The 27,076-nt window shown below is 40.0% G+C and overlaps 2 protein-coding genes across 4 annotated transcripts; one reads left to right on the top strand and one right to left on the bottom strand.

Annotated features, from left to right (window-relative positions):
- The first annotated feature begins 418 nt into the window (after positions 1 to 418).
- On the top strand, positions 419 to 18,838 carry LOC105033780 (chaperone protein dnaJ 15). Of its 3 annotated transcripts, XM_073259321.1 has the most exons (12): positions 419 to 677; positions 756 to 1,007; positions 4,493 to 4,616; positions 10,149 to 10,231; positions 10,302 to 10,413; positions 10,541 to 10,645; positions 10,829 to 10,879; positions 16,227 to 16,316; positions 16,416 to 16,524; positions 16,618 to 16,766; positions 16,844 to 16,897; positions 18,346 to 18,838. In XM_073259321.1, exons 2-12 carry the CDS (start codon positions 889 to 891, stop codon positions 18,565 to 18,567), a joined length of 1,218 nt encoding a protein of 405 aa, XP_073115422.1. In that variant the 5' UTR covers positions 419 to 677; positions 756 to 888; the 3' UTR covers positions 18,568 to 18,838. The 3 variants fall into 3 exon arrangements, with proteins under 3 accessions (XP_073115422.1, XP_073115424.1, XP_073115423.1); XM_073259323.1 differs by lacking the exon at positions 10,541 to 10,645; XM_073259322.1 differs by having other exon boundaries at positions 422 to 1,007.
- A 5,425-nt stretch (positions 18,839 to 24,263) lies between these two features.
- Positions 24,264 to 25,520, bottom strand: LOC105033779 (zinc finger protein GIS3). Its single transcript, XM_010908699.2, has one exon. It carries the CDS (start codon positions 25,169 to 25,171, stop codon positions 24,413 to 24,415), a length of 759 nt encoding a protein of 252 aa, XP_010907001.2. The 5' UTR covers positions 25,172 to 25,520; the 3' UTR covers positions 24,264 to 24,412.
- Between the last annotated feature and the right edge of the window lie 1,556 nt (positions 25,521 to 27,076).

Raw genomic sequence — 27,076 nt, 5'->3', positions numbered from 1 at the left:
TTTAAATTTAAATTATTTTTTTTTTGAATCTTATACACATGATCCATCATCATTTGGAGATGGCAACTAATACGGATCATATCGATCAATGCTAATATCCATATTGCAATAAAAAACTCAAATCCATAACCATCTAATCCACTTCGAATCGGGTCGGATTAGATAAAATAGATGGTATGAATCAGATCGAACGAATCGAATTTGATTGGATCATTCAAATATTTTAAATTTATTATAATATTAGGAGGAGAAATTTAAACTAAAATGATATGAGATCGGATTCGGGATAAAATATATAAATCCGATCCAAACCTACTTATCCAGAAACCATATCCGTGCTAGGGCCGAATGAGATAAAATTTGTCTCATTTGGATCGGGTTCGAATGGAAAATCCACTGGGCCGGCTACAATTGCCACTCCTACATGATCGTCTCGTACCCAGCTGCTGCCCCAATCCTCCTCGCTGGGCTGGCTGCCGAGCGAGGAAGAAGGGTAGGCGAGCAAAGAATTAGATTTTGGAAAGAGAAACAAACCAGAGGCGCGGCTATTTTTGGAGCAATAATAAAAATAGAGATTAAATATTAGTAGCTTCCTCGACGGAAGAAGAAGAAGAAGAAACCTCTTTGTTTTCGCTCCACCCAATTCAATTCCGGCAGCCAGAGATCTCTCATCCCAGGTACGCCTTTCGATCTGTCATCCTCCGGCTTCGATTCTTCGCCGCTGGGCCCGGCTGACGATGTGGCGGTCGCTCTAGGTTTCTGTGAGGATTCGGAGCTCGGAGGGGTTGTGGGGTTGGTGGAGGGAAGGGAAAGGAAATTGAGATTTGAGGAGATTTGGGAGGGGGCGAAGGTACACAGAGAGAGAGAGAGAAAGAGAGAGCCTCGGGGATGGCGTCGGAAGGTCCTTCGGCGCCCGCCGTTCGTCGGGATCCCTACGAGGTGTTGTGCGTTTCGAGAGATTCGTCGGATCAGGAAATCAAGTCCGCCTACAGGAAGCTTGCTCTCAAGTAAGAATTTATCTTTCTCCCTTCTCTTCTAATGATTCATTATCACATCTGGAAATTTGGCTTTGAACATTTGATGTTCTATATGCGATTGTTGTCTATTTCGCATCTTATTTTTGATCTTGCATGCAAGCTTGTTTTAGCAAGAATGATTGAAAATGTAATTTATAGTAAGTTCTGATGATTTTGCAGAATGAATCCTTGTTGAAAAATTGAATAGAAAAGCGAAAGAGAATGCTGAGAGAAGGATCATACAAATCATACACAAATTGAAGAGTTAGATAAATTATAATGGAAAGTTACTACCTGTAAAATTTGTTGAATCTAAAATAAAGAGAAAGAGGATTTTCCAACAATTATTTATTTCGGGACGTAATTACTAGTTTCTTCCTCAACTTATGAATGATTACGTTGGTATTCATGGGATGTTTGAAGGGAGATTTTGGATCCTTACTATGAGCTCTCTTTGTTGGATCTTTCTGGTTACTGAAATCTTTACTTACATTAGAATACAAAAGAACCATAGTTCTCTTTCACATGTTAATACAGGTCCTTCCACTAGTTGAGTTACAAGGTTGTGGATTCAAAAGATTGGTAGAAGAAACAGCGAATGAAGAAGAAAGTTGAGTTACAAGGTTGTGGATTCAAAAGATTGGTAGAAGAAACAGTGGAGGGAGAAGAAAAAAGGTGGTGGGGAATGGGGTAGCTGGAATTCCCACAAGCAAGGAGACAATTGGAGTCAAATCTTACATGAGCCATTTTTACCACTCTTAAGAGATAAATTAATCTAGGCCCTTAATCAGCATTAGTGAAATCCTAAGCTCATGACATAAAGCATCCAAATGCTATCCTAAATCACCACCTGCTGCCGCCACCACTACCACCACCGAACCTTTTACCCCTCAAATATGAGGTCAGCAATGCTGTCCTCATAAACAGATGCGCACATGCATGCATGTGTATGTATCGAAGGCTTGGAAATTGAAAGACTATATTGAACATAGTAGTTTAGACCTTTCAACATGAAGAAATGACTCACGTAGGGAGTTGGTTAGGTCTAATGCTTGTTGAACTTCATCATTGAATGTTGTTTCAGTTGCACATCATGGCCTTGGGATGTACAAGATGAGCAGCATGCTGGCATGGACTTTGCTCCTCCACACGTCTCACACACCTCCTGCTGCAACCTTTGATTAATGAGATGAATGATAAAGTGGTTTAACAAATATCAGAAACAACTTGGTTCTAATTGCGACTCATTCTAGAACTGTGAAGATCACATCACAGGTTGAGCAGTTTGTAGTACAACTTATGCTTGGCTAAATAACTTTAGGTGACTCAAAATCGACAACATCATCTATATGATAATTATTAGTGGGCTGCTTTCTAAGCCCTGGGAGTCATCTGGGCATTTCCTTGCAATCGCAAGTGCACCTACCTATTGGGAAAAATAATCCAGTTGGCTTCTAGGTTGACCTTTACAAGATCCTCTTGTAATGTAATTTCAAGTTTCTAATAGATTGACATAACTACAGGTCCGAATAATGAATCCTATTTGTCAACATACCCCAACTCACCCTTGGTACTCAGTAAGCTTTCATGGTTATATAGAGGTTGATCCTCTTGAGCATAGCCATACTGCTAGCCACGTGGCTCTTTTGAGTTACAGTATCTATGGACATTGTAAATCGATGTGAGAGGCAAGGATGCAGTTCTTATTTTCATAAATGCAACATGCGAAACATATGCATGTATTCATAACTAACAGCTCTAGAAGTGGATTTTAGGGCATATGGCTCCATTGGTAATCCACTTCTATTTTCTTGTCATATCATAGTGGCTGTTGATATATATACATAAAATAAATAGCACAGAAAATAAACTAGATAAATAACGAAGTAGTTGATGTTGATCTAACCTTGTCCTCATCCTTCATGGTCACATCATGTTAGGCATTTGGCAACCATTCATGGTTAGATAATGTGCCACTAATATGTCATTTAATTATTTAAGAGTGAAGCCAGTCGTCATATGAGATTATAAAAGGTCCAAATATTAATCAAGCAAGTATCAGCTATATGGATTTTAACCTTGTGGATTTATTTGGCAAAATGTTTAGTGCAGTGTACACTGTAGGCACTTTGTTTAAATGAGTTATGTTGTTAAGTTATTTGGTACGAGGGGGAAGGATGGTGAAGTGTATGGTAAACCAAGGGGAGAAGTACTTCTGGAATTTGTTCAATCACTGCATCAGTAAACTTTTAGAATTATTGATAAACTTGTAAGTATCTTGGTTCCTTTAATTAGGAACCAATGAAGGATGGAAGGTGGAGCTCCCAAAGGAATTCTGGTATAAATGCACTTGAAAAGCCTCAACCAAATAGTGCTAAAATTGTATGAAATAGAAATTATATACAAGTGCCCCAGACATTCTGCATCGATTCTATGCAGTCTCAATATGTTCCTGACTGCATAATAGTTGTCCATTTTGCTATGCAATCCTAAGCACCCTCCTTATGTGGATTGGTCAGTATTCTGGTCAAGTGGGGAAATGTGAGACCTGAAGGGATCCTTTGTCCAAATTCATACACAATATATAATGTTTCATTAACAAGAAAACTTGGGGCCTTTCTTTTTTAATAAACCTGTAGCCCTACCTAGTGTTGCTTTAACACTCTAAGTAGCACCAGCACATACAGAAATGAAAGGAGTTGGTGGGAAAACCCAAAAGTGAGTCTGTTGTTAGGTAACGAGAAATAAATATAGTATGGGACATTCACTTGCCTTACTACTTTTGGATGAAGTGATGGGGTCACTTGAATTCATGGTATGCCATATAGATCCCTACCGGCGCATATTGGGCATACAATACCATACTAGTACTGAATCAGTACAGTGAATGTATCATGTATTGGTATGCTGAATGGACCCTAGTACTGGGTTTTCTGACACTGTACCAAGATGATATTGGTATAGGGTTTGGTATCAAGATTGTGAACCTTTGTTGGATTAATAGGGTTGTATGCTTACAAGATTGGACTTCGCTCTTGAATTTGTAGAGTAATTATGGAAGTGGGAAAGTTTAAAATTTCTATTTGAAAGTTGTGACTTTTAACAATTTCTCTTTCATTATGTAGTTTGCCTTTTTAAGGAGTGAATAACAATGAAGGTTCCATGTTCCCAAGTAGATAGCACTTGTTGATCGTGGTTATGATTTGTGGTTACTTTTCTCTTTAGGCCGTCATTTACATGGTTGTGAATGAATTTATTGTTTACATTTTACTTGTACATTGGGTGTTCATATGTTGATCATGTAAAAGTTCTACCCACATATGATCATACTGCATCTTACACCTTATCTTCATCTTAGCAGTTTACTGTGTCAGTTATGATATAAAACTACCAATTTTGTTGGACATATGTGCAATTCAAGTAGAAAATAGTTTATGCATCTCAGCGGAAAATAACTGAAATCCTGTTATAAACAGATATCATCCAGACAAGAATGTGAGCAACCCTGAAGCTTCAGAACTTTTCAAAGAAGTTGCATATTCCTATAGCATCTTATCAGATCCAGAGAAAAGAAGGCAATATGATACTGCTGGCTTCGAGGTGAATGCCCTTTTGACTATTGAATTTCACAAAACTGCAATATTAGTATGGATATTTAATGTGATCTGCAATATTTACTTGAAGCATCATAGATACCGTGGTCCATGTGTTGTTGCAACACTAATGGTATCGATTCCATGTGATTAACTGCATTTGTTTATTCCATCAACTCAAAATCTGCCATGAAAATATTCTGCTTCCTTGTATCTTCTTTAGACAAATAAGAGGTTAAGGTAATCTTTTAATGAAACAATTACTATGCAATGATAAAGCATTTATATTTTTGCAATCTGTATGCATGGCTATTTAGTTCATTCTAGGACAACTGATTTTGTAAAACTAAATTGAGTATTGGAAAAGAGAATTGGAACATTGAAGTGCTGAAGGATTAGCATCGCTGGTTTCATATAGAAGTATGTAATTCTTAATAAACTTTCCTAGTAAACGTGCAGATTAAACTGTATTTACTGCTAATTATTCATCTCTTTGATATGCATGCATAAATGCGGTGTGGATAGATTTGGTTAGTCGACTCCTTGACTCGGAGCTGAACCAATTGAACTGGGTTTTTAAAACAAGAACTGCAACTGAACTGATCTATGTTAAAACCTGAAGCAAGTTGACTCAACAAGGTTGCTTCAGTTTGGTTCTCAGGTTGACTTGGAACCATGTGCATTCTAGGCCTTAATGATTTAATTCCTAATAAACCAAGACTAATCTAAACCATTGGTTTGTTTAGTTTTATTCTAACTCATAACTAAACTCAAGTTTAAAATGCATGAAAATTTATACCCTAATCCCATTGTTAGGATTTGACGCCTCAAGATTCAGCCCACATTGAGCCCACAGCGAGGTTCGCGGCGAAAAACGGAGTCCAACGAGACCAAGATCACCTGAATCGGAGCTCGGATGGAGGAGATACGAGCTTTTGAAGTCGGCACGAGAATCGAGGCGGAGGAGGACCGCCGGCGGCGGGCGGCAGCGGCGCGGCCGCAGGCGGAGGTGCGCGGGACGCGCGACCCAGGCCCGCGCGGGGGGGGGGGCCGCGGCCCAGGCGGGCGCGCGGCCCAGGCGCGCGCAGGCCCGCGCGCGCGGGCCGGCCCAGGCCAGTGGCCTGCTGGCCCCCTTGCCCCGGTCCACCGTGGACCGGGAGGTCCACGGCGGGGCCTGTGGACCGCGTGGGCGTTTCCCACGCGTTTCTCGCAGTCCACGGTACTATTCCGTGGACCGGAGCGCGATCCGACGGCATGGGTGGCTCCCGGTCTTGATTGGATGGTCTGGGACGTGATTTGGGTTGATTAAGGAGTCCTAATCACGATCTAAGTCATGATTAAGGTCTATAAAACCCTGTGACGAAACAGAGAAGTGGAGAGGGTTGGTTTTCTCGCGCCGTACGAATCCGAGAAGAGAGAGAGACGGGAGCGCTGTGAGAGAAGGAGCAGGAGGCTCCTGGACAGTGGTCGCCAGGCTCTTCAGGGGTTCAGGGGGTCTCCAAGAAAGAGAGAGCTTTTGTGAGGGGAATTTCAGGTGAGAGAGAATTGGGTGTACAAGGGTTGAGGGTGAGGTCTCCTCTTGTAAAATTTTCTTTTTCATAGTGAAGTTTGCATGCCCCGCGGAGGCGAGCCCTTTTGTGGCTGATCCACGTATTTTGATTGTTTTTTCTTTTGTTTTATTTCTTCTTTCATTCTGCTGCATCGCGTGGTACTGAAAGGATCTTGGGAGGTGGTGTCCTGGTCAGACATCCATCCAACAAGTGGTATCAGAGCAAGACGGTACAAGGACGCAGATTGCAGCGGTGGTGAGCAAGACTGAAGATGGAGAAAACAGGAACAATCAAGATGGAGATCAACAAGTTCGATGGTAAGAGCAATTTCTCCTTGCGGCAGGCAAGGGTGAAGGACGTGCTCATCCAACAGGGGTTGATTGATGCTCTCTTGTGCGATGAGAAGCCGACCACCATGGAGGTGCGGGATTGAAAACAGCTACAGATGCAGACGGTGAGTACCATCCGCATGTACCCGACGGATGAGGTGGTGATCCATGTGCTGAGCGAGACTTCTCCGACGGTGCTGTGGTCGAAGCTCGAGGAGTTGTACATGGCAAAGTCTCTCACCAATACTCTTTTCCTCTGGAGGCAGTTTTACCAACTGCGGATGATTGAGGGACAGAGCGTACAGGAGCATCTGAGCCACTTCCAGAAGATCCTCACCGACATTCTCAGCGTTGGCTAGAACGTTGAGGAGAAGATCAGGGCGCTGGTTTTGCTGGCGTCGCTTCCCCTTTCGACGAGTCCTTGGTGACTGCTCTTTTAGTGGGGAAGAGCACTATCAAGATGGACGAGGTCACCGCGGCGATACTCCAGAACGAGATTCTCAGGAGGGAGAATCTAGCTTTGAGCTCAGGTGGCGGTAGCTCAGCTTTGGTGGCTTCTGGAGGTGCAGGAGGCGGTAGACGGAGCGACAGGAGATCGCAACGAGGGCGGTCCAAGTCCAGGAGGGACTTGAGCAAAATCAGGTGTTACCGGTGTGAGGAGTTGGGACATCTAGCCAGAGATTGCCCTCAACTGAAAAATTGGACGGTGGCTGCTGTAGCGACGGCCGGCAGCGATTCAGATGGAGATGTCCTGGAGATATCTGATGAGGTATCTACTTCTTCCCAGCAGTGGATATTAGATTCTGCATGCCCTTATCATGTGTGTTGCAGAGAGGAGCAGTTTGACTCTCTGGAGAACAGTGAGAGTACTGTATATCTGCCGGATGGATCGAGCTGTGCGATCAGAGGCATTGGGACGATCAGCTGGAGGACACATGACGGTGCAGTGAGATTGGGGGAGGTCCGATACATACCCGATTTCAGACGGAATCTTATCTCACTTAGCAGACTGGATTTGAAAGGCTACAGGACGGTAGCTAGTGGAGGAATCCTGAGGGTGCTACGCGGCGATAGGATTGTGCTGGAGGGGAAGAAGGGGAGCAGAGGACATTATTACCTAGCAGGGAGCCCAGTACGAGGTGGAGCTTCGGGAGCCAGGTGGAGCCCAGAGCGAGGTGGAGCTCCAGGAGGCGGATCGGGCACGAGAAAGGAGACTCGGAAGGACGAGAGGCGACGTCGCAATGTAAGATTCCTATTGCCGCAGGATGATGCCCCGAGCAGGTCTCAGGTCAGGAGGAGCACAGCATACGACGGAGATGGGATCGAGCAGCCTGGCTCGACTCCCATGTTTGCCCATCCATGATCAGCAGGCGATTGCCCCAGGGCATGGGGGCGAGGAGATCTAGAAGCTCTCGAGTTTGGAGGAGGCCGAATATCGAGTCGAGGTGGAGATTGTTAGGATTTGACGCCTCAAGATTTAGCCCACAGCGAGGTTCACGGCGAAAAACGGAGTCCAACGAGATCAAGATCATCTGAATCGGAGCTCGGATGGAGGAGATACGAGTTTTTGAAGTCGGCACGAGAATCGAGGCGGCGGAGGACCGCTGGCAACCGGCGGCGGGCGGCAGCGGCGCGGCCGCAGGCGGAGGCGCTCGGGACACGCGACCCAGGCCCGCGCGGGGGGGGCGCGGCCCAGGCGGGCGCGCGGGGGGGGCGCGGCCCAGGCGGGCGCGCGGCCCAGGCCCGCGCGCGGGCCGGCCAAGGCCAGCGGCCTGCTGGCCCCCTTGCCCCGGTCCACCGTGGACCGGGAGGTCCATGGCGGGGCCTGTGGACCGCGTGGGCGTTTCCCACGCATTTCTCGCGGTCCACGGTACTATTCCGTGGACCGGAGCGCGATCCGACGGCATGGGTGGCTCTCGGTCTTGATTGGACGGTCTGGGACGTGATTTGGGTTGATTAAGGAGTCCTAATCACGATCTAAGTCGTGATTAAGGTCTATAAAACCCTGTGACGAAACAGAGAAGTGGAGAGGGTTGGTTTTCTCGCGCCGTACGAATCCGAGAAGAGAGAGAGAGACGAGAGCGTTGTGAGAGAAGGAGCAGGAGGCTCCTGGACAGCGGTCGCCAGGCTCTTCAGGGGTTCAGGGGGTCTCCAAGAAAGAGAGAGCTTTTGTGAGGGGAACTTCAGGTGAGAGAGAATTGGGTGTACAAGGTTTGAGGGTGAGGTCTCCTCTTGTAAAATTTTCTTTTTCATAGTGAAGTTTGCATGCCCCGTAGAGGCGAGCCCTTTTGTGGCTGATCCACGTATTTTGATTGTTTTTTCTTTTCTTTTGTTTCTTCTTTCTTCCTGCTGCATCGCGTGGTACTGAAAGGATCTTGGGAGGTGGTGTCCTGGCCAGACATCCACCCAACACCCATCATTGCACCTTTAGATCAAGATTAGTTGGTCAAAATGTGTTCATTATCTCATTGAGGCAGATTTGTAATTTAGTTAAAATAACCATACAATCTCATCATACAATCTTAGAAAGCTAAGATCCAAACTGTGCCAGAAAATAGATAAAAATATCTAAAAGTAAATTTTAGGTTTAGAGACTCATCTAATCCTAAGTCATTGGACTATGCTACATTGGAACATTAAAGTGGTTGGCACTCAGTATCAAGAAAAGTTACAAGCGGGGTCATATGATGGGAAGAACTTTGGGGTCCAATATCTGAGTGGATTGTTGGAGACAGGAAAAGAGAGTCAACGAATCATGTCCAAATGGTGATATGGTAGTGCTATGGAGTAGTTGACTTTGTTGTTCAGCAATCTGTGCCATTTAGTCCTATGGAAGGTGGGCGGAGCTGAAGTGGGCACACAATAGGCAGTCGATATGGTCTCTGATAAAACTAACATCTGGCTGTGGGTGGGGTCAGTACGTCCACTCCTCAGGAGTGTGGCTGATGCATCTATCACAGTTGCATAAGTTTGAAGCATCAACAGAAGAATGGATTGGATGGTTGATGTCAGGAGGCTCTGTACTATGGCAGCCAATATGGTAGGCTCACTGCTCTATGTTCATAACATGTGAACTGGGGCCTCTCCAAGTCATCATCATAAGTATGGGCAGCATCTACACTTGGTAAGAGGGTGGTGAAAGGTCTCTTTCTTATAATTCCCGAGGACATATTTGATGAGGTGCCCAAGGGAGTCAATCATGTAGACAATGGAGAGTAGATTCATAATGTCATGGACAGATGAAAAACTGCACTGACATATGCTTGGGATGGTGCAGGGCACACGATGCTTTGTCCCAAAGCAAGGGTCACAAGGCACAACATTGCAAGGGCATTATTTGAGGGAAACCTGGGTGTACAAGTATGAGCATGTCGAACTCAGTGAGTTTATGTGAAGGATTTTGATTTCCCTATCCTACTTTTTTGAAGTTTTCTTTCCTTCATGCATGATATGATCAATAGAATTAATTCTTTCAGTAAACATGTAATCAAGTTTTGTACTTTTGTTGTTTAATTTATTTTTCAGTCTTCCTGGTTCAATCACTGCACTTTTCATTTGATTTTGGAGCCACTAACTAGTGTTGAACAACAATTTGTTCCTATTCTTGTTGATGCTTGAAAGATTGCTATGATGTGACTCATGCAATATGTTCTGACCCAGGCTTTAGAAAGTGATGGCATGGATATGGAGATCGACTTGTCCAACCTTGGGACTGTAAATACAATGTTCGCAGCACTTTTCAGGTGATTATTAAATTATAAGATCTGGTTGAGTTTTCATGTAGGCTTGTATCTGATTCTATCATATCATCAGCAAGCTGGGAGTTCCTATCAAGACTACAATTTCTGCTACTGTTCTTGAAGAAGCTCTAAATGGAACTGTGACAGTCAGACCACTTCCTATTGGAACATCTGTCAATGGAAAGGTGCTTTATCTGCTGATCTTTCTCTTGAGATGAAGGTTTCTTTTCTTTTTTTTTTTTTTAATATATTTGTGTCTTTTTTTTTGGGGTGGGGTGGAATTTTTTTGAAAAACTTTTCATGTCAATGCAGGTTGATAAACAATGTGCTCATTTTTTTGGTGTGACAATTAATGATGAACAAGCCCAGGCAGGAATAGTTATTAGAGTTACATCAGCTGCACAAAGTAAATTCAAGGTGCATAAAGCACAAAGTTTTTACATAAACAATTTGTGTCTTCAGTATGATGTTAAAGAATTAATGGGAGTCCAATGTTGCTTTTCTTTTTGCTTTTTTGCTGTGATCTTTTTAATATGCTAATTTAAACTCTTTTGTGGAACTTCCATTTTTTACATGACGTTGCTTTTTTTATTGTAACAGCTTCTTTACTTTGAACAAGAAGCAAATGGAGGTTATGGGTTAGCTTTACAGGTGATTATAGTTCTTGTAGCTATTGATCCTGCTCCTAAAGTTTTTTATGATTATAAAGCACAACTGTATGATTCTTTTGGCAAGATTTGCATCTTCTATTTGATGCTTTTTCTTTTTGGGGAAAAACTACCCCAAGGATGTAGTAACAATTTAACCTGTATTGTCAGTCACGTTATTTTGTTTGCTGGTGCTGTTGTTTTGAAAATTTCATGAAAACTGTTTTCGTTTAAAAGTACATTGATAGGGCTGGTGATGGCCCTTGAATGGGCTTTAGTTGGATGTTGGTTGGACGGTTGGGCCCAGATTTTCGACCCTGAGATAGATTTGGTTCTGATTAGCTGCCTTTTGCTAATGATTTAATGCTCATGTACTGTGTCTACAGTACATACCAAGTTGACTGGTTATGATGGCAAAAGAAATTGGTCTATGTTGGGGGAGAAAATAAGGCCTAAACTAGCTTACGATAGCATTCCCATTGGGAAATCTTTTTATAGACCTGTTTATCTTCTTGTGCTAGCGCATGCCAAATGTTGGGATAATACGGCATAATGCACATATAATGATGGGCCCAAATTGACATGGGCACATGTCACATTAATAATCATCCTTAGCTCAAGCCAATCCTAGGGAGAGCTCAAAACTTGTAACATATGATGTGATATGGTTGATATAATTTAATATTATCTGATGTAATATGGTATAGTATAATAAATGCAATATGATATAGCATATAATATACAATTATAATATATTAGTTTAATATAACGAATATGATATAAAATAAGATATTATACTATGTCTTGGCTAAACACGATATTGTTGATTCTCAATCTAGACAAGAAAATATCTCCTTGTAAGATATCTAATCACAAAATCTTACCAAACTGTGGAATCACAACTATTTGTCCAAATACTCCTTGAATCATGTCTGGACATGCCAAAAATTAGCATCTAACTGAAGCACCCCACTACTTTCCTCTTATCCTCCCAACTCTCTCTCTCTCTCTCGCTCTCCCTCCTCCCCCACCCCTTCCTATTTCCTTCCATCTCTTTTCCTCTTCTTCCTGTATCCCTCTCCCATCTTTCTATTTCTTGTTGGATGATCTAGCTTGTTTATCCATCTACCTACAATTTCCCCCCAGCCAATTTCAAATTACTTGTCAATCAAAACCCTAGCTCCCATGGCTTACTCTACCAACCATGTTACATGGACACTTGTACATGCATTGGGTACGTGTGCATGTCTAAGTGTCAGATCCATTCAATATTTAAGAATTTCTTCTTATGGACCTGTATCAAGTGCCATACCAATGTCTGTTTTTGAGTGTTGGTTACAGGTACAATAAATTGAAGCTTCGTGGTAAGATGGTCTACAATACCTCCTTTCTTCTTTAGCTCATTGTTCTCTTTTATCACTCTTTTTGAAGTGTTGGTTGCAGGTCCAATAAATTGAAGCTTCTTGGTAAGATAGTCTACCAATACCTCCTCTCTTCTATAGCTCCTTGTTCTCTTTTATCACTCTCTTTTCCCCCTCCTGACATGGTTGGAATTTAGGCTAGAATTCCTGATGGTCAGGGTGAGTTAAGTTTCTAATTTCGCTTAAGCTAGATCTGCACTTTTTTTGAATACTTAGGTAGGGCTTTGCAACTTTAGATAGATAGGCATGATCATTCTCCACAAGATGTGATTTGATGTTCATTTCAGATGCAAATTCTTATTTAATTCTGAAACTAGAATATATTTGGTGCATACAAACTAAGTTTGAATTCATTATCCTAGGGGATCGTATATGTATTATGGAGGTGAAATCTCAAGTCTTACGTGATCAGAAATCCATCCAAAAGAAGAATAGAGGAAAGGGTGAATATAGAAGAATAAGATAGTAATTTTTAGGTAATTCGTCTTTGCTATCCCGAAGATGGCCTTTGTCCTAATATATAGGTTCGTCATAATTGCTTGGCGAAAATTAGCCTATTTGGTGCATCAAACACATCCAAAAAATGCATTTCATTGAGGTGGTCATGATCAAAGACTTGGATCTTGTGATATGACTATCATAATCAATCAAAAATATCAATAATATTTAACCTCACATAAAGAAATCATCTGAGCAAATAGAGCATATTTAAAATGTATGAGTAACCAACAATTTTTAAATAAAATCCAGTTATGAAATTTAACATTTCTTAATATACAAAATACTATACCTTCAACAAACAAAAGCACAAACTAGTGTGGTGCTGATTTTGTGCCAGTAATCACTAGATCCAAAAGGTACTTCAAAACATTGACTCTTTTTTTTTTTCAAGAGGCACTGTATCCCTTATCAATCACTTTAAAAGGATTGTACGATAAATGAAGCAATCTACACATCTCAGCAAGCAAACTTTTAGCATGGTCAAAAAAATTTGAGTTTTCATTTGAAAACCAATGAAGTTTAAGATACAGCATTTGAATCAGTTACCATTAGAAAGTTCAGATGTTTGTTGATAATGTTTGATAACAAAAATGCCATTTGTCATTGTTCTAATAATAAATGAGATACTACGAATGACCAAAACACATTTTGAAATTCAGAAAACGCTAATCTTTCATGCGATTTAACATTTTCCTACAATGTTTATGCATACACTCGATGCTAAATGAATCCTTATTGCTAGCATAAAAATGAGACCACATTTATGCTCATCAAGAAACTGGATGTTGCTGCACAAGCCTTTGAGGTCATATTAGACTTGGACAACATTTACCACCTAGCTAGATATCCACATAAATCCCCAACACTAATTCAAATGATGCCCAATATACTACATGTCTAGAGTTTCATATGTAACCTTCATGTTTGATTCTATTTTTCAGAGTTGAAAGAATTTCACAAGTGCTGCAGGGAGCATACATTATAATGCTTCTATGAAGATAAATGGATGTAGAACAGGTTCTAATACAAATATAACCTCAAGTCAAAACATTTCTAATACAAATATAATCTCTAGTCAAAACATTTTTAAGTTCAAAAATATCAATTTAAAAAACTCATGATTTGAAATTTTCAATGGAGTTCAAAAAATAAATTTCAAACCAACATAGAAACCAAATCTGTAAAGAAGACTAAGTCTTGATCTTTGCAATTAATTATGAATTTCAATGTCTGAAAGAGATTTAAAAACTGAGGCAATCTTAGAGTCCAGAAATTCAAATGAAACCCTGAGTTTTGGAAATAATCTTGTGGTTTAAACCTTTAAAAAATATATAAGCTTCAAATTGTAACAAAATTCAAAAGACAAAAAAACCCTGAGCTTTGAAAATTGACTAGGTCTTTTTTGGAGTTTCAAAATGATACCCAGGTTTGAAATTGATTATAAGGTTAAAAAACACAAGATATAATTTAAATTCATAATTGTTGATAATTGTGCTTACAAATGATTTACAGTTTTTTTAAAAAATATGTAACTTGAAATTTTTAGGATAAAACATCAACTTGGAATGGACTATAAGATTCATAAACACAAAACATAAATTTGAGGAACATGGAGAAGTTACTGCATGATTCAAATGAAACCCATAATCTTTATCCAAGTTCCGTTCCGCTTATCCTCCTCTTCCTCTCTTTCTAGTCTATCTATCCTTCTCTTAACCTAACCTATCCTCACTGCTTCTATTTATAGGCAAAATAGGTCAAAACACCTAGCTAGGTTGGTTACTTCTATTTGAGTTCAATAAAAATACCCAAAATTTTATTTTTTAAGAATTTGCAGCTTTAGTGCAATTTCCAATTTTTGGCGGTAAATAGCAGCTTTTAAATGCTTTGGTTTCCTCAAGTCTTAAGATCTCATAAATTTTATTATACCAAACATTGCTAAAATCTGAAATCTAGGATGAAATGTCACATATCCTAGTCTGCAAAGCATTTTCATTTTGAAAAAAAGCTAAACAACACTAACTCTTTAGTAGAAAATTCTTATTTAGATGTTATACGTAGACATACATGCATACATACATGTAGATATATGTGTGTACATACATATCTATATATACATGTATATGTACATATACATGTATATGTATGTACATATACATGTATATATCTTGATCATGTTGGCTTATTGAGGATGAACTCCAAAATCATCTATAGTTCATCTTAACCAGATGATTGGACACCATGTCACAGGCTTAAAAGAAGTTATAGCTGAAACTTAGTCTGAAAGTAGGACAAAAATCAAACTTTAACTAGGGATTCATCTAAGTATATCCTAGCAACTAACCTATGCTATCTCTGGCTAGAAGTGACCCAACTCAAGGTTAGATGTCAGCAGCTGCATATTAGAGTTCAAACCAATGGTCTTGATTGCAAATAATATTATGATTCACTTATTTGCTCCTTGTAACCAGCTTGCAAACTTTGTGAGTTGACACAATTTAGATTCATTACTTTCTGAAAAGTGAAAACTAAATCAAATGGCTATTAGGAATTATAATTTTAAAACAGATAATTGTTGAACAGACAAAATATCCAAATTTACATTTTACTAGCACTATATATATATATATATATATAGTCTAAATAATCAGTCATCAGGTAGTCCATACATAAAATAATCAGTGATCCTGTGTTTTAAGCTAAATTTCGATTGAGTATGATTGCCATTCTTTTGGCCATGTTAGTGAAACAATCATCTAACAGCCAACAAACCTGCCTGGGTGGCCTATTGAACATCCAAATCACTTCATAAGTTGTGGTGAGACAATCTTCTAGCAACAACAAGTCTATATAATTTATTTACAATGTAGATACTAATTGATGTTAAAATGTTAATGCATGTATGAACCTTTAAACTGCTGTATTCTGAGATGTATTTTTGTACTATATGTATAAAAGTTAATACTACACGCCTAATACAAGAAAACAGAAAGAGTAAGATTTTTTCCTTAACTGGAAATTATCTTCAATGAGCATGTTATGTGTCCTTTGATTTAGTTGTTAAATATATTAGCGCGCCTCCTTGACAATAATTGGTGCATTAGGATCTGTGATTAGAATTTATGCAGCCTTTTTGGAGAAGTCGGATAATATATTTGCTTTTAGTTTAATTTTAGATCGTGTTTTGTTCATGACAAATGAGTTTAATGGTTCAATGGCAACATACTGTTTTCTTTCAATACGTGTAATTCAGTTGTGTTTGTAAGCTTAGAATTTAGATGTATTCTATGACAGCAAGAATTTACAATGTGGTAACTATATATGTAAATTTCTCTTGTTGCTTGGTTGCTTTCAAAGATCATGTGCTGCTTTTGACTCATAAATACTTTTGTTGTTAATATAACATCCAGCTTTCTCTTTCCCATTCAGGAGGATAGTGAGAAGACTGGCAAGGTAACATCTGCTGGAATGTTCTTTTTACATTTTCAAGTTTACCGTATGGACTCAACAGTGAACGCGGTATGGAGCTTTGTCATCTCAAATTAGTAGGCAATCTTTTCTCATGGTTATAAGCAAAAAATTGGGGATTAATGGTTAGTTCACTTTTCATTGGTACAGTTAGCAATGGCCAAAGATCCTGAGGCTGCTTTTTTCAAAAGATTGGAAGGTCTGCAACCTTGTGAAGTGTCTGAATTGAAACCTGGCACTCACATATTTGCAGTTTATGGTCTGAACTTCCTGACATCCTTTTCTTAGATCTTCATTTTATAGTATATGAAATTGTTGACTTGTGATATTCCATCTGTTCTATTTCTTTCAGGTGATAATTTTTTTAAACCAGCCACCTATACCATTGAGGCTATGTGCGCAAAAACTTATGAAGATACAACCCAGAAACTCAAGGAGATTGAGGCTAAAATTTTATCTAAGAGAAATGACCTGCGCCAGTTTGAAACGGAATATAGAAAAGTAGGAAGCTATGATTTTCTGTTATCAAATGTAGCATGAGATAACCCTTACAAACCTGCTTTTGTATTGTTGTGCAGGCTTTGGCACGCTTTCAGGAAGTGACAAACAGATATAGCCAAGAAAAGCAATCTGTAAGCATCAATAATAATAACCACAATAATGTTATTAATATATTAGATAAATTTGTTATCTAACAAAAGCACATAAGCACTTAAAGTCCTAAACACTATGAAAACAGCCTTCCTACTTCTGAATGATATTAGGGCAAAAGGATGGTGGTTTATATATCTTCCAAGGAACTACTATTTCTCTTGTTCTGTTATCCTCCAAAGAACTACTATTTCTTCTCTACTTTAAAGGTAACAAGTTTGTTATATTATTGATGTTTCTTTGGGAGAACAGAATCCAAGACCTCTCTCTTCATGTGGTCTGTTATCCTCCAAAAAGTTAACGTCATTCTTGGGTTGAATATTCCACACTAAAAACTGTGGACAGAATATGTATTCAAACTCTGCAGAAAGCCACATGACAATGCATATTTTCGGTCACCCCACACCCCCAACCTAAAACTCAGATTGGAAAATAATGTGGGCTTCTTCTTCAACTGTGAGCCATGTTACAGTATCAGTTTCAGCTTTTGTAGTCATTTGTGCTGCTTCCATTGATGTTATTGCTCATTTTGTTAACGCTTAAATACATCCAAGATGCTGACCTTATTGAGGCCTGAAATTTTGTTGCTCATCTTGATACCTATTTTATGAAGTTCCTCAAATGGTTTAACAATCCTAGGTGCAATTCTCTTGCAATTCCTTTAAGGTACTTGTTGCTTTTCTTGCCAAGCACTAATGCTTGTACCCACATCTGCCTCACTGTTTTTATAGTTTCGACCCTCTCAATTGCCCAATATCCATAGTCCATTGAACATCGCAGCCATATTAGTGCACAAAATTTTTGTCCTAGAGCCAAGTAAAAAGAAAATCACACTTTTTGGAAACATCAATCCATTTCATCAAAGTTACTCTGGTCTATTCAGTTTAAATTGTCATCGACAGCTTTTCTCTTGTATATGGTATGTCTCAGTTGACATCAATGATCACTATATGTTGCCTATTGCTGTTCTATGTTCCCTATAAACGTTTTTGTCATGATATTGAATTTGCATTTGAATCCCCCATTACTCTGAGAAGACGCACCGAGCACCTGTTGACATTGGAAACAACTTCATCAAATGAATGGTGCAAAAAATATTGACCAAGGGTTGGCCCTTAATGCAGGCCAGCCATGAATTACACGGTTGTCTTGTCAAGACTACTAGTACTAACAACTGTTAAAGTACATGTATTCTTATACCCTCATCATTTTTATAATTCATTGCTGTTTTGTAGAGCTTCACAAATCTTGTATAAGTTACACGATTTCGAGAGAATCATTTTGTTCTTTTATTAACATCCTTTGGAAATCCTCATTGCTATGTTAGCGTCAAGCATGATTATTTGGTGTCTTCCTGCTGCATCAAATGACCTTAATCATTATCCTTGCCCTTGGTTACTTGCTTGGGCTGTATACAATTCCTTTGCAGGTTGATGAATTGCTGAAACAAAGGGACAGTATCCACTCCTCATTTACCACTGTACGAACAGTGGTCAATGTCAGTGGAAATGCTAGTGGCAGCAGCAAACATTGCAATGAAGAGACCAGGTCTGAAAGCCCAGTAGAGGATGGAAGTGTTGATGGGAAAGATAAATCTAACAAAAAGAAATGGTTTAATCTCAATCTTAACCGCTCCGATAAGAAGGCTTGAACATTTGTTCTCCAAGATGACATGGAGGAGATTAAGGTGGTCGTACAGTAGGAAGATGATGTCACCTTTTCATTATCTGCTCATATATGTATCATTGCCCTGCCAAAGTCTCAAAGCTTTTCTGTGTCACTTCTCAATTATTTTCTCTGGGCTCTGCTAGTATCATAAGTTTTGCTGTCATATATTGTTTGCTGGCCAGTGTTTTTGTTTGTTATCATTGAATTCAGCTTCCAATTAAATTATTTCGCTGAATGCATATTTAGCAAGTTAATGAGAGGGTTTGTTCATTTGGTTTTGTGAAAAACCTTGAAAAATACAAATCAGAGGTTGTGACACATTGAGAGAGGAGTGAGGGTGGTTGTGGGGCCTAATTTACGAACCAGTCAGGGTTGGTGGGGTTGAGTGGTGATATGCTTGTATTGGATTGTAGTCTCGTGGCTCTTTGACAGACAAGAATCCTGAAATTTTCGAATTATATCTGTATTGTTCATTAATCTGTTATTCAGAAACTGCCTTCCGATATTTTGTTTTTTATTTTGATTGTTTCTTATGCATGTCCTTCAGCGGGACGTTCAAAGAGCAAAAAAGGGTGACATGTTTAGGCTTAAAGCTGGGACCAGACCATCAAAGTCCCCTGAAAGTTTAGTTGCCATAGTAATGTTATCCTTGCTTTAGAAAATTTGAATTCCTAATGTTCTCATCGTTCATGCTCCCACTTGAAGATAATCCTCTTGTGCTGCATACAATGATGTTAAAGCAGTTGTTGGATGAGGGCAGAAAGGTTTACATTATAAATTCGGCTGTGATCGAATGAACCATGACAAGATCCAACAAGACCAACGACCTAAATCTTTGACTTTGCCAAGCCTATGATAGGGTTCAAGCAACGTCTCAACTTACCCATGGATGAGTGGGTCCGAAGCATGCAGTTGGTTGCCTGTTTCAATCATCATCATCATCATCATTGCCAGCAACATCATCAAAACTTTCTCCAATTCTCTGAAGCTCAGTGTCAGGTAGAGACAGCTTCAAAAGAGAACAGGAAGCGTTAATCATCAACAACTGTTATGACATCAATCTTTGAAAGTTCGATATCTAATTCCTGGACATGGCAGCTTTAAATTAGAGAGGATGTTGCAAGAAACCTGATAGTCTAGCTGCCAGATAGTGAGACTTATATTACTACTCTAGAGTCACAAATCCACGAAATGGGGAATCAATCCTCCAATAACTTTCTCCTAATCTTTTAGAAAACCCTTCAGTAATGCACCCCACGATTTCTTCTACTCATGGCTTCAGAAATCCCTACTCTTACAGCTTAACCAAGAATGATGACAACATGCGGTTGACACCATGCCATCAGACTTTTCTAGCATAATCTTTGACCAAATCCGAAAATAAAGACATCCTGATACAGAAACTGGGACCAGGAATTCGTATAATATGGCAGATCCCCACTAGCTGGAACTCGTAATGTATGGACCTCACACGAACACGATTATCAGGCTTTTCGTGGCTGGAAAAGGTGCCACACTGTTTGGGTTGGGGTCCATGCAAGCAGCATATCATATTACATCAAATCATTTCTTGTGGACAAAATAGTAAGGGCCATGATTATAAAAAGGCTGGAGTATTATTTCATCTAATCACGGTGTTTCTCTCTGATAGGTGAGAAGAAGCGGTTCTCCAACAACCATACCAATATAAGGGAGGGATCCTACACTTTTTGAGCTGATTTCAAAGGGGGGGGAATTGACCATTTGCCTCCCGGCCCAACCGGTTCTGTTAAAGTATGATGGATGATAGCCAATGTCGATGCCCAAAAGAAAGAAGCTTCTTTCCCTCAAATCCAAGTTTTCTAGCTCCATTATTGTATGGTGGGAACCTCTTTCAATTCCCCTATTCGATTTCAAATCCTTTCTTGACCCTATAGCATTTATCCCTGGAAACCCTTGGAGGCTTTTATTATGCTAGCTCCACTTCAAAGCTCAAAGACTTGGCCGTAGTAGGCTCTCGTATATTAACAATTTCACAGTGTGACTTTCGGCGATTGGATGGCGGTAGAGCGTGATACCCGGATATATGTAGATGTGTTGTGGGGTCATAAATCTAGTGGTGGCCCCACCCTCGAATAGAGGCCTTACAAAATAATATTAATAATATCAATATTAATAATAATAATTGAGGACCTTAGCGTATCTACTTTTTTGAGATTTCCCTTTGGTGGCCGTCTCAGGGAAAGCGATCCGCTTGAATTGAAACCTTGGCCAGATGCTTATTTGACAAGGTAAAGGACAGGTTATCCCATTCGCTTATTAGGCGTGGAATTATGAGTTGCCGATTTGAGATGCTGCACTTAAAAAGGCCAACATGGGGAATTCTATACCGTCCTGCGTCATTGGATGTTGGTGGGGAAAAGAAACCAGGCTCGCTATTTCTCAGGTTTGGAAGGTTTAGGTCCTTCGGATGATGAAATGTGCAGAGAGTTTTAGAGACAAGTTGGAAGATATTGAGTATTTTTGTTTGGTTGGTCCGTCAAGTCAAGAAACTAAAGTGCAGGGATGGTGAGAGGGTTTGGTACTCTTGCTTGTCCAAATGTTTGAACAATAAATGCTGAGGTAAGAGAAACACATCATGTGTTCTTTTTGAAACGGAGGCAAGATCCATCTGAAGCGAATGACCGACATCATATGCACCACTGTCCACAAGATTCAAACCAAAACCTCCTCCAAGTATATGGCTAGGTGTGACCGTTGAGGCATCATCACTCAGCTCTTGCCGCAAATTCTGTAGAAAATTCAACTACCATCAGAATCAAGGTTTGGCTCCACCACCCCACATGCTAATATAATTAGTCAACCTTGTTTACATGACAATAAATTTGATAGACACCTAGGGACATGTGACTTGGTGTGGTCTATAGTACCATGCTTTAATTTGGATGGTATCACCTGTTATCACTTTAAGGCAGGAGGTGGGGGTTTGATTTCAAAAGATGTCGACCCTGGTTCAAGGCCTTCATTGTTCTGGACTCCGATTTCTTAGGCATTAGGCTTAATATTTCCGAGGGCCTCTGTTTCGACCCAAGAGCAGAGAAGTTGTGGGTTACATGATAAGGGACAGGGTTAACACCCCTCTCTAATGAGAAATTATTAGTTGGATAAGGTTTACCATGGATCATTAATACATTCAACCTGGCGCGTATTGTTATTACACACATGAAAAGAAGAAAGAGGAGGGGAAAAGGATTAGTATTACACATGTTGCTTTCTAGTTGGATTAGTCCGTGGTGCATTTAGTCCAACTAATAATTTCTATTCCCCAATAATAATAATAATAATAATAATAAATCTGGCGCTGGCTACATTTCTAGCTCTTTTAAAATGGGCCTGTTATACACAAAGTGGACTCTTATTTTGCTGTGTAATTGAGTACAACCGAGAAATAAAATTGGAAGATCAAGTTAAATAGGCCTGGTGTGAACTTCACACGTATTATCTTAACTAATATTATAAAATATGTGAGCCATAGGAAAAATTTGGTGTCTCTTTTATTTTTTTATTGTTAATTAAACCCTACTAGTCTATACAGTACAAGAAAGCATAACAAATGTCTAGAGTTGTCCCACAAGGAGCTTGGCTCCAAAAATAATGAAGCTAATAGTGCAGCTGGTGGATGATGTCTTATATAGTTACTTAGACTGGCATCATATTATCGGATTCTTTGAAAAATATTCTTATTTTATTATTAAATATTTTGTTTGTTGACTCCTATAGATATATTTATTAATCTTGCATGATTTAATTTATCTGCTTTATGAGGAAAAAAACATATAAGCTTTTGCACATATTTTTCTTGGTATTTTTATCTAGATATTTGGTGGTTATTGTGATAGAGCTAAGAAGTGCCATGGAGGGGACCAATCCCCTTTTCAATCAAATGCAAGGCATGTGTTGAATACTAGTAACGATGACACATGGGTGTGTTACTTGGTTTTATATGAACTTCACTATGGCATGTAGGATGGGATATTTGATAGCTAGGGTTTTCAAATGCAAGGCAGAGAAATTAGGATCATACAAATATATATTCATATATTTGCAAATATCACTTATGGTATATTATGTTCTTTGAAAGCTTATTATCCATATATATCTCTCAAATCAGCATCTTTGTTTCATTGATGCCCTTCCATTAGATATTTCACTGATGGTATTATCAAATAACTATTTTAAGTATAAAATAATATTATTGCTCTTTTGTATTCGTACTCTCGAAAAATTTATGCAAATATATATCTTTTGCAATATAATTGAATGCTAGAATTTTTGGAGTATTAATGCAAAAAGATAATACTGTTAAGTTAGGCTAAAAAAATAATATTATTGCTGTTTTGTATTTATACTCTTGAAAAATTTATGCAAATATATATCTCTTTGCAATATAATTGAATGCTAGAATTTTTGGGGTATTAATGCAAAAAGATAATACTGTCAAGTTACACTAAAAAGATATCACACACACACACGCACACGTAGCTTTATTATCAAAAAAGGGTATCATCGTATTTTTACATAATAAATTGTAGCCATCTAACGCTGATCCTGTATGCTATAATTTGAACCCCTAACCATTTTCATGTGTTCAGGCAAAGTGAACACATGAAACTTGGGGGGCTTGTAGGTTGGATGGTCCATATCAAGCGAAGGTGACAGGAATCAGACTATGGGAGGACCGGAGCAGTTGTTCTCCAAGGACATTCCATCAATTCCTCACGTAAGCTAAGCTCCAACGACATATTTAAAGAGTCATGTGAGCTAACCCACTCTATTTTCAAATGTAAGGGTCCCTCCTGGCTCCCAGTTTATATAGATTGTTGAGACGAGAGCCAATCTCCATGCCAAAAGAAAGTCTAGCAAGGGACACTTTGCTCCAAATTGTCCAAAACCATTATTTTAGGCGATACGTATCTTAAAATGATCTAATGAAGCTGCTATTTTTTGTATTTATTGGACTAATATATTGGATGCCCTTAATTTTTTAAATATATTTGCACCAGCATGACTCATTAAAAGCCCCATAACCAGGTCCTATGAAGCAACTTCAAAATATGTGAAGCAGTGTGGCCTTCACGTACGAGACTGCTGGAGTGTCCCACGTCCAGTTGTTCCTGAAGCTTTACACCTAAAATTCGTTACCTTATTGCCAACGCTTAATTAATTAAAATAGCTGCCACCTTTTCTTTTTTATGCACTGCATATAAACAAATAAAAGGTATATATGGTGAGAAGTGGGGAGTGTTATCATCGTACAATACTTGGAATCCTCTTCAGACTGGTATTCAGGTACTTTGGATTCCACGAACGTTGTCGGGATCCGATCTGGTACGAGCTGTGGTGACCTTGAATCGTTTCACCGCGTTATCCTGTGCTTCCCTGACACACGTCCAACGTCTACGTCTACGTGTTCAAAATGTATGGTTGACGTTATCCCTGGCCAGCTTATGTTTCAGGTGGCGAATTTTTTATTTTTTATTTTTTCCCAGCCAATTCGGTCTAGCGGGTCAACTCGCCAACTCAGTCCCAACTCGCAACGTACGCATTCATGGCGATATAATATATATTAACCTTTATTTGTTTTTTAATAAAAGATTGTTTTGCTAAGAATTTTTTAATTCTAGTGGCGGGAAGAAGCCATTCATTGAATGGAACAAAATTAGAATCGTAGAAATTAGAACGAAAAAATAAGGTGCAATTTACAGGATCAAATCCACCATAGAACATATTATATATATCTCATGATACGAGGCAGATGAGTCCACGCTGGAGTCCGAGTGGAGACCGAGTCAAGAGCCAGCAGGGGCGAGGCTGAGGTGGAGGTCCAGCCCGTACGTCTCGTCCGGCGGCGCTCCTCCCCCGCCCTCCGGAGCCGAACCGGAGAACCGGGCTGTCGAGGGCTCCTCGACCGGCCGGTCTTCGTCGTAGGAGCGGAGGCCGGTGCCGTACATCCCGGGCACGGCCTGCTGGGAGTAGCTGGCGGCATACGCCGGCGCCGCCCGCGGGGCGGAGGGGACGAAGCAGGCGGCCGGCGACAGTTGGAAGGGTGGGCCCGCACGGGAGTAGTAGACCCAGCTGCTGGCCGGCGGAGGGGAGGTGGTGGGGCCCACGAGGGAGGCGGCGGCGGCGCCACCGACGGAGAGGAGGTGCGGAGGGGGGGCGAAGGCGGAGGCTATGGGGTTGCCGGGGTACAGGGCGCCGGTCGGCGAGCGGTGGCCGGGGGCGGCGGTGTGGTGGTGGTGGAACTGGGCGCGCTTCAGCTGCTGACGCTCCTTCTTGTGGGCGTTCTGGTGGCCTCCCAGCGCCTGCGAGTTGGCGAACTCCCGGCAGCAGTACTGGCACTCGTACTTCCTCCCGTCGCCGGCGGCCGTGGCGGCGGTGATGGTGGAGGAGGGGTCGGAGGTGGCCGCGCCCTTCGGCGGTGACTGGTAGTCCGCCTCCTCGTCCTCCGACACCTGGAAGCCGAAGAGCTTCAGGCGCGGGCTTGTGGTGATGGTGGGCTTGCTCTGGCACTGGATCCCTGCCATCTCTTTTACCATCTCAGTCATTCTCAAATATAACTATAGACAGAGAGAACCAAGAACACAGAGAGAGAAAGAGAGAGAGAGAGAGAGAGGTAGGAGGAGAGGAGATGGAGGAGAGGAAGGGAGGGGAATATTGAGTGCATGGTGGGATGGGCTAAGTGTATATTTATACCAACAGAAAGAGAGGTTTAAGAAAATAAGGTAGGTGGGGAAAGGGAAGGAGTCATAGCTGCTCACAGAGAGGAGGACAAGACGAATGATTTAAATAATGGTGGTATAATATTGTATTGCTTAGTTTTTGTTTCCTATATAAATAGGGGAATAGGAGAAGGGATGGGTTGGTTGCGGACATCCCAAGGAGAGGGGAAGACAATACTGGGAACAAAATCCCCAAACACTCGTGGAGACTTGGATTGCGCTTGTCCCGGCCTGTGCTGTGACTGTTTATCCTTTGTTTATATTGTTTGGTGACTTCCTTGCCTTCGCCCCGCTGGCCTTTTTAATCAAAACCACCTTAGTACATTAATTGCTACTCCATGCCTTTTTTTTTATGTGCAAGTGAGTTGGTTTTATTGATGGGAGACATAGCTAGACTCTTACCAAGAACACAAAACTTATTACTCCGAACCTTGCTTTGGGATTGATTTATGCTGGCTGATGTTATTTATTTTAACTAATATATACTTTTTGAAATAAATAGTTGCTTTTTTTTGTTAAAAAAAAAAACATTTGTATTGGTCCATGGGTTTGAGAAGTAGTAGTTGGCGTTATTTGATTGATGCCTAAGAGTTGGATGACTGTCATGTCCTGAAAGATACCTTTAGAAGACAAAATGGAAACACCGAAAAAACGCGGCAACTATCCGGGACTTGGAAAAAATTATTTGCAAGGCTTGCGAGGGAGTCTAGGTTGCTTGATGTATTTCTCCTCTCTGTTCCCTATAGAGATATAGCTCTAATATGGAAATAGATTTCTTATGCATCCAAAGGCTGCAACAAGTTTAAAGATATGCTTATTTTATTTTAAAATATGTTTGAGGATAACTATTGTTCAATATTCGTTATCATCAAGTAACTGCCAACTAACCATCCCTTAGCTGGTTGGATTTCTCTGCCCGTATGAGATCTAAGGTCCTAATCCAGGTGGTGACAATCCTACTGTATTTCTGCAAAGAAAAAAATATATTATCAAGCAATAACATCAAAGTGTTTGTACTAATTCATTTGTGCAAACATAAAGAAGCATCAATTAAATTATTAAGGTAGTTTTGATACCCAAGCTTTCTCAAGCATGTGAAGGTTGTAAAAACTTCTAAATGTGTTAATTATATATACATATTTCAATATTGATTTGTTATGAAGCAACATAATCAAGGTTTTTTATCCCTTCTAAACAAACGGACAGAACATCATCAGATTGGCATACCATCTAGATATGAGGAAGTCACTACATTTTGTAGTAACTTTTCTATTTTATCACTGACCAAAAGGATTAATACTGAACACGCCATGGAACAATTATGAAATTTTGGTAGATCTAGATAAGATTCCGGAGCAAGATTTGTCTCATCTAGGTGTCATTTGCATAAAAAAACTTTCAAAAGGACATAGCATTTGCATATGGCATTCATTTTTGGATTTTTTATGGAAAAAAAAAAATGGTACATATCTTGATAAGGCCTATAACATAGCATAATTGATAGGCCTATGAGCTTGAAACAACCCTAATTCGAGGCCATTTAATATCTCAAAATGTATTTCGTGAAACTTGACTTGCCATTTTTTTGGGCAAACATTTACCATAACATATGATCTAATCGATAAGGTACTAGAAGATAAAAAATTGATATTAAAATCAAGATCTAACTTCCTAAATAATTTTTTTCTTAGAAAATTTTATAATCTCTCAACCATAAGAGAAGTTAGACTC

This window comes from Elaeis guineensis, chromosome 6 (assembly GCF_000442705.2).
Source record: "Elaeis guineensis isolate ETL-2024a chromosome 6, EG11, whole genome shotgun sequence".
Lineage (NCBI taxonomy): Eukaryota > Viridiplantae > Streptophyta > Magnoliopsida > Arecales > Arecaceae > Elaeis > Elaeis guineensis.
The sequence above is the reverse complement of the archived record's forward strand: the minus strand, read 5'-3'. Positions and strand labels throughout refer to the sequence as shown.

Excerpts from the sequence above, each read along its gene's own strand:
- LOC105033780 (XM_073259321.1), top strand. The coding sequence starts at position 889 with ATGGCGTCGGAAGGTCCTTCGGCGCCCGCCGTTCGTCGGGATCCCTAC. Across the intron at positions 4,617-10,148 it reads ATGATACTGCTGGCTTCGAG|GCTTTAGAAAGTGATGGCAT; the intron begins GTGAATGCCCTT and ends GTTCTGACCCAG. Across the intron at positions 16,767-16,843 it reads TTGAAACGGAATATAGAAAA|GCTTTGGCACGCTTTCAGGA; the intron begins GTAGGAAGCTAT and ends ATTGTTGTGCAG.
- LOC105033779 (XM_010908699.2), bottom strand. The coding sequence starts at position 25,171 with ATGACTGAGATGGTAAAAGAGATGGCAGGGATCCAGTGCCAGAGCAAG.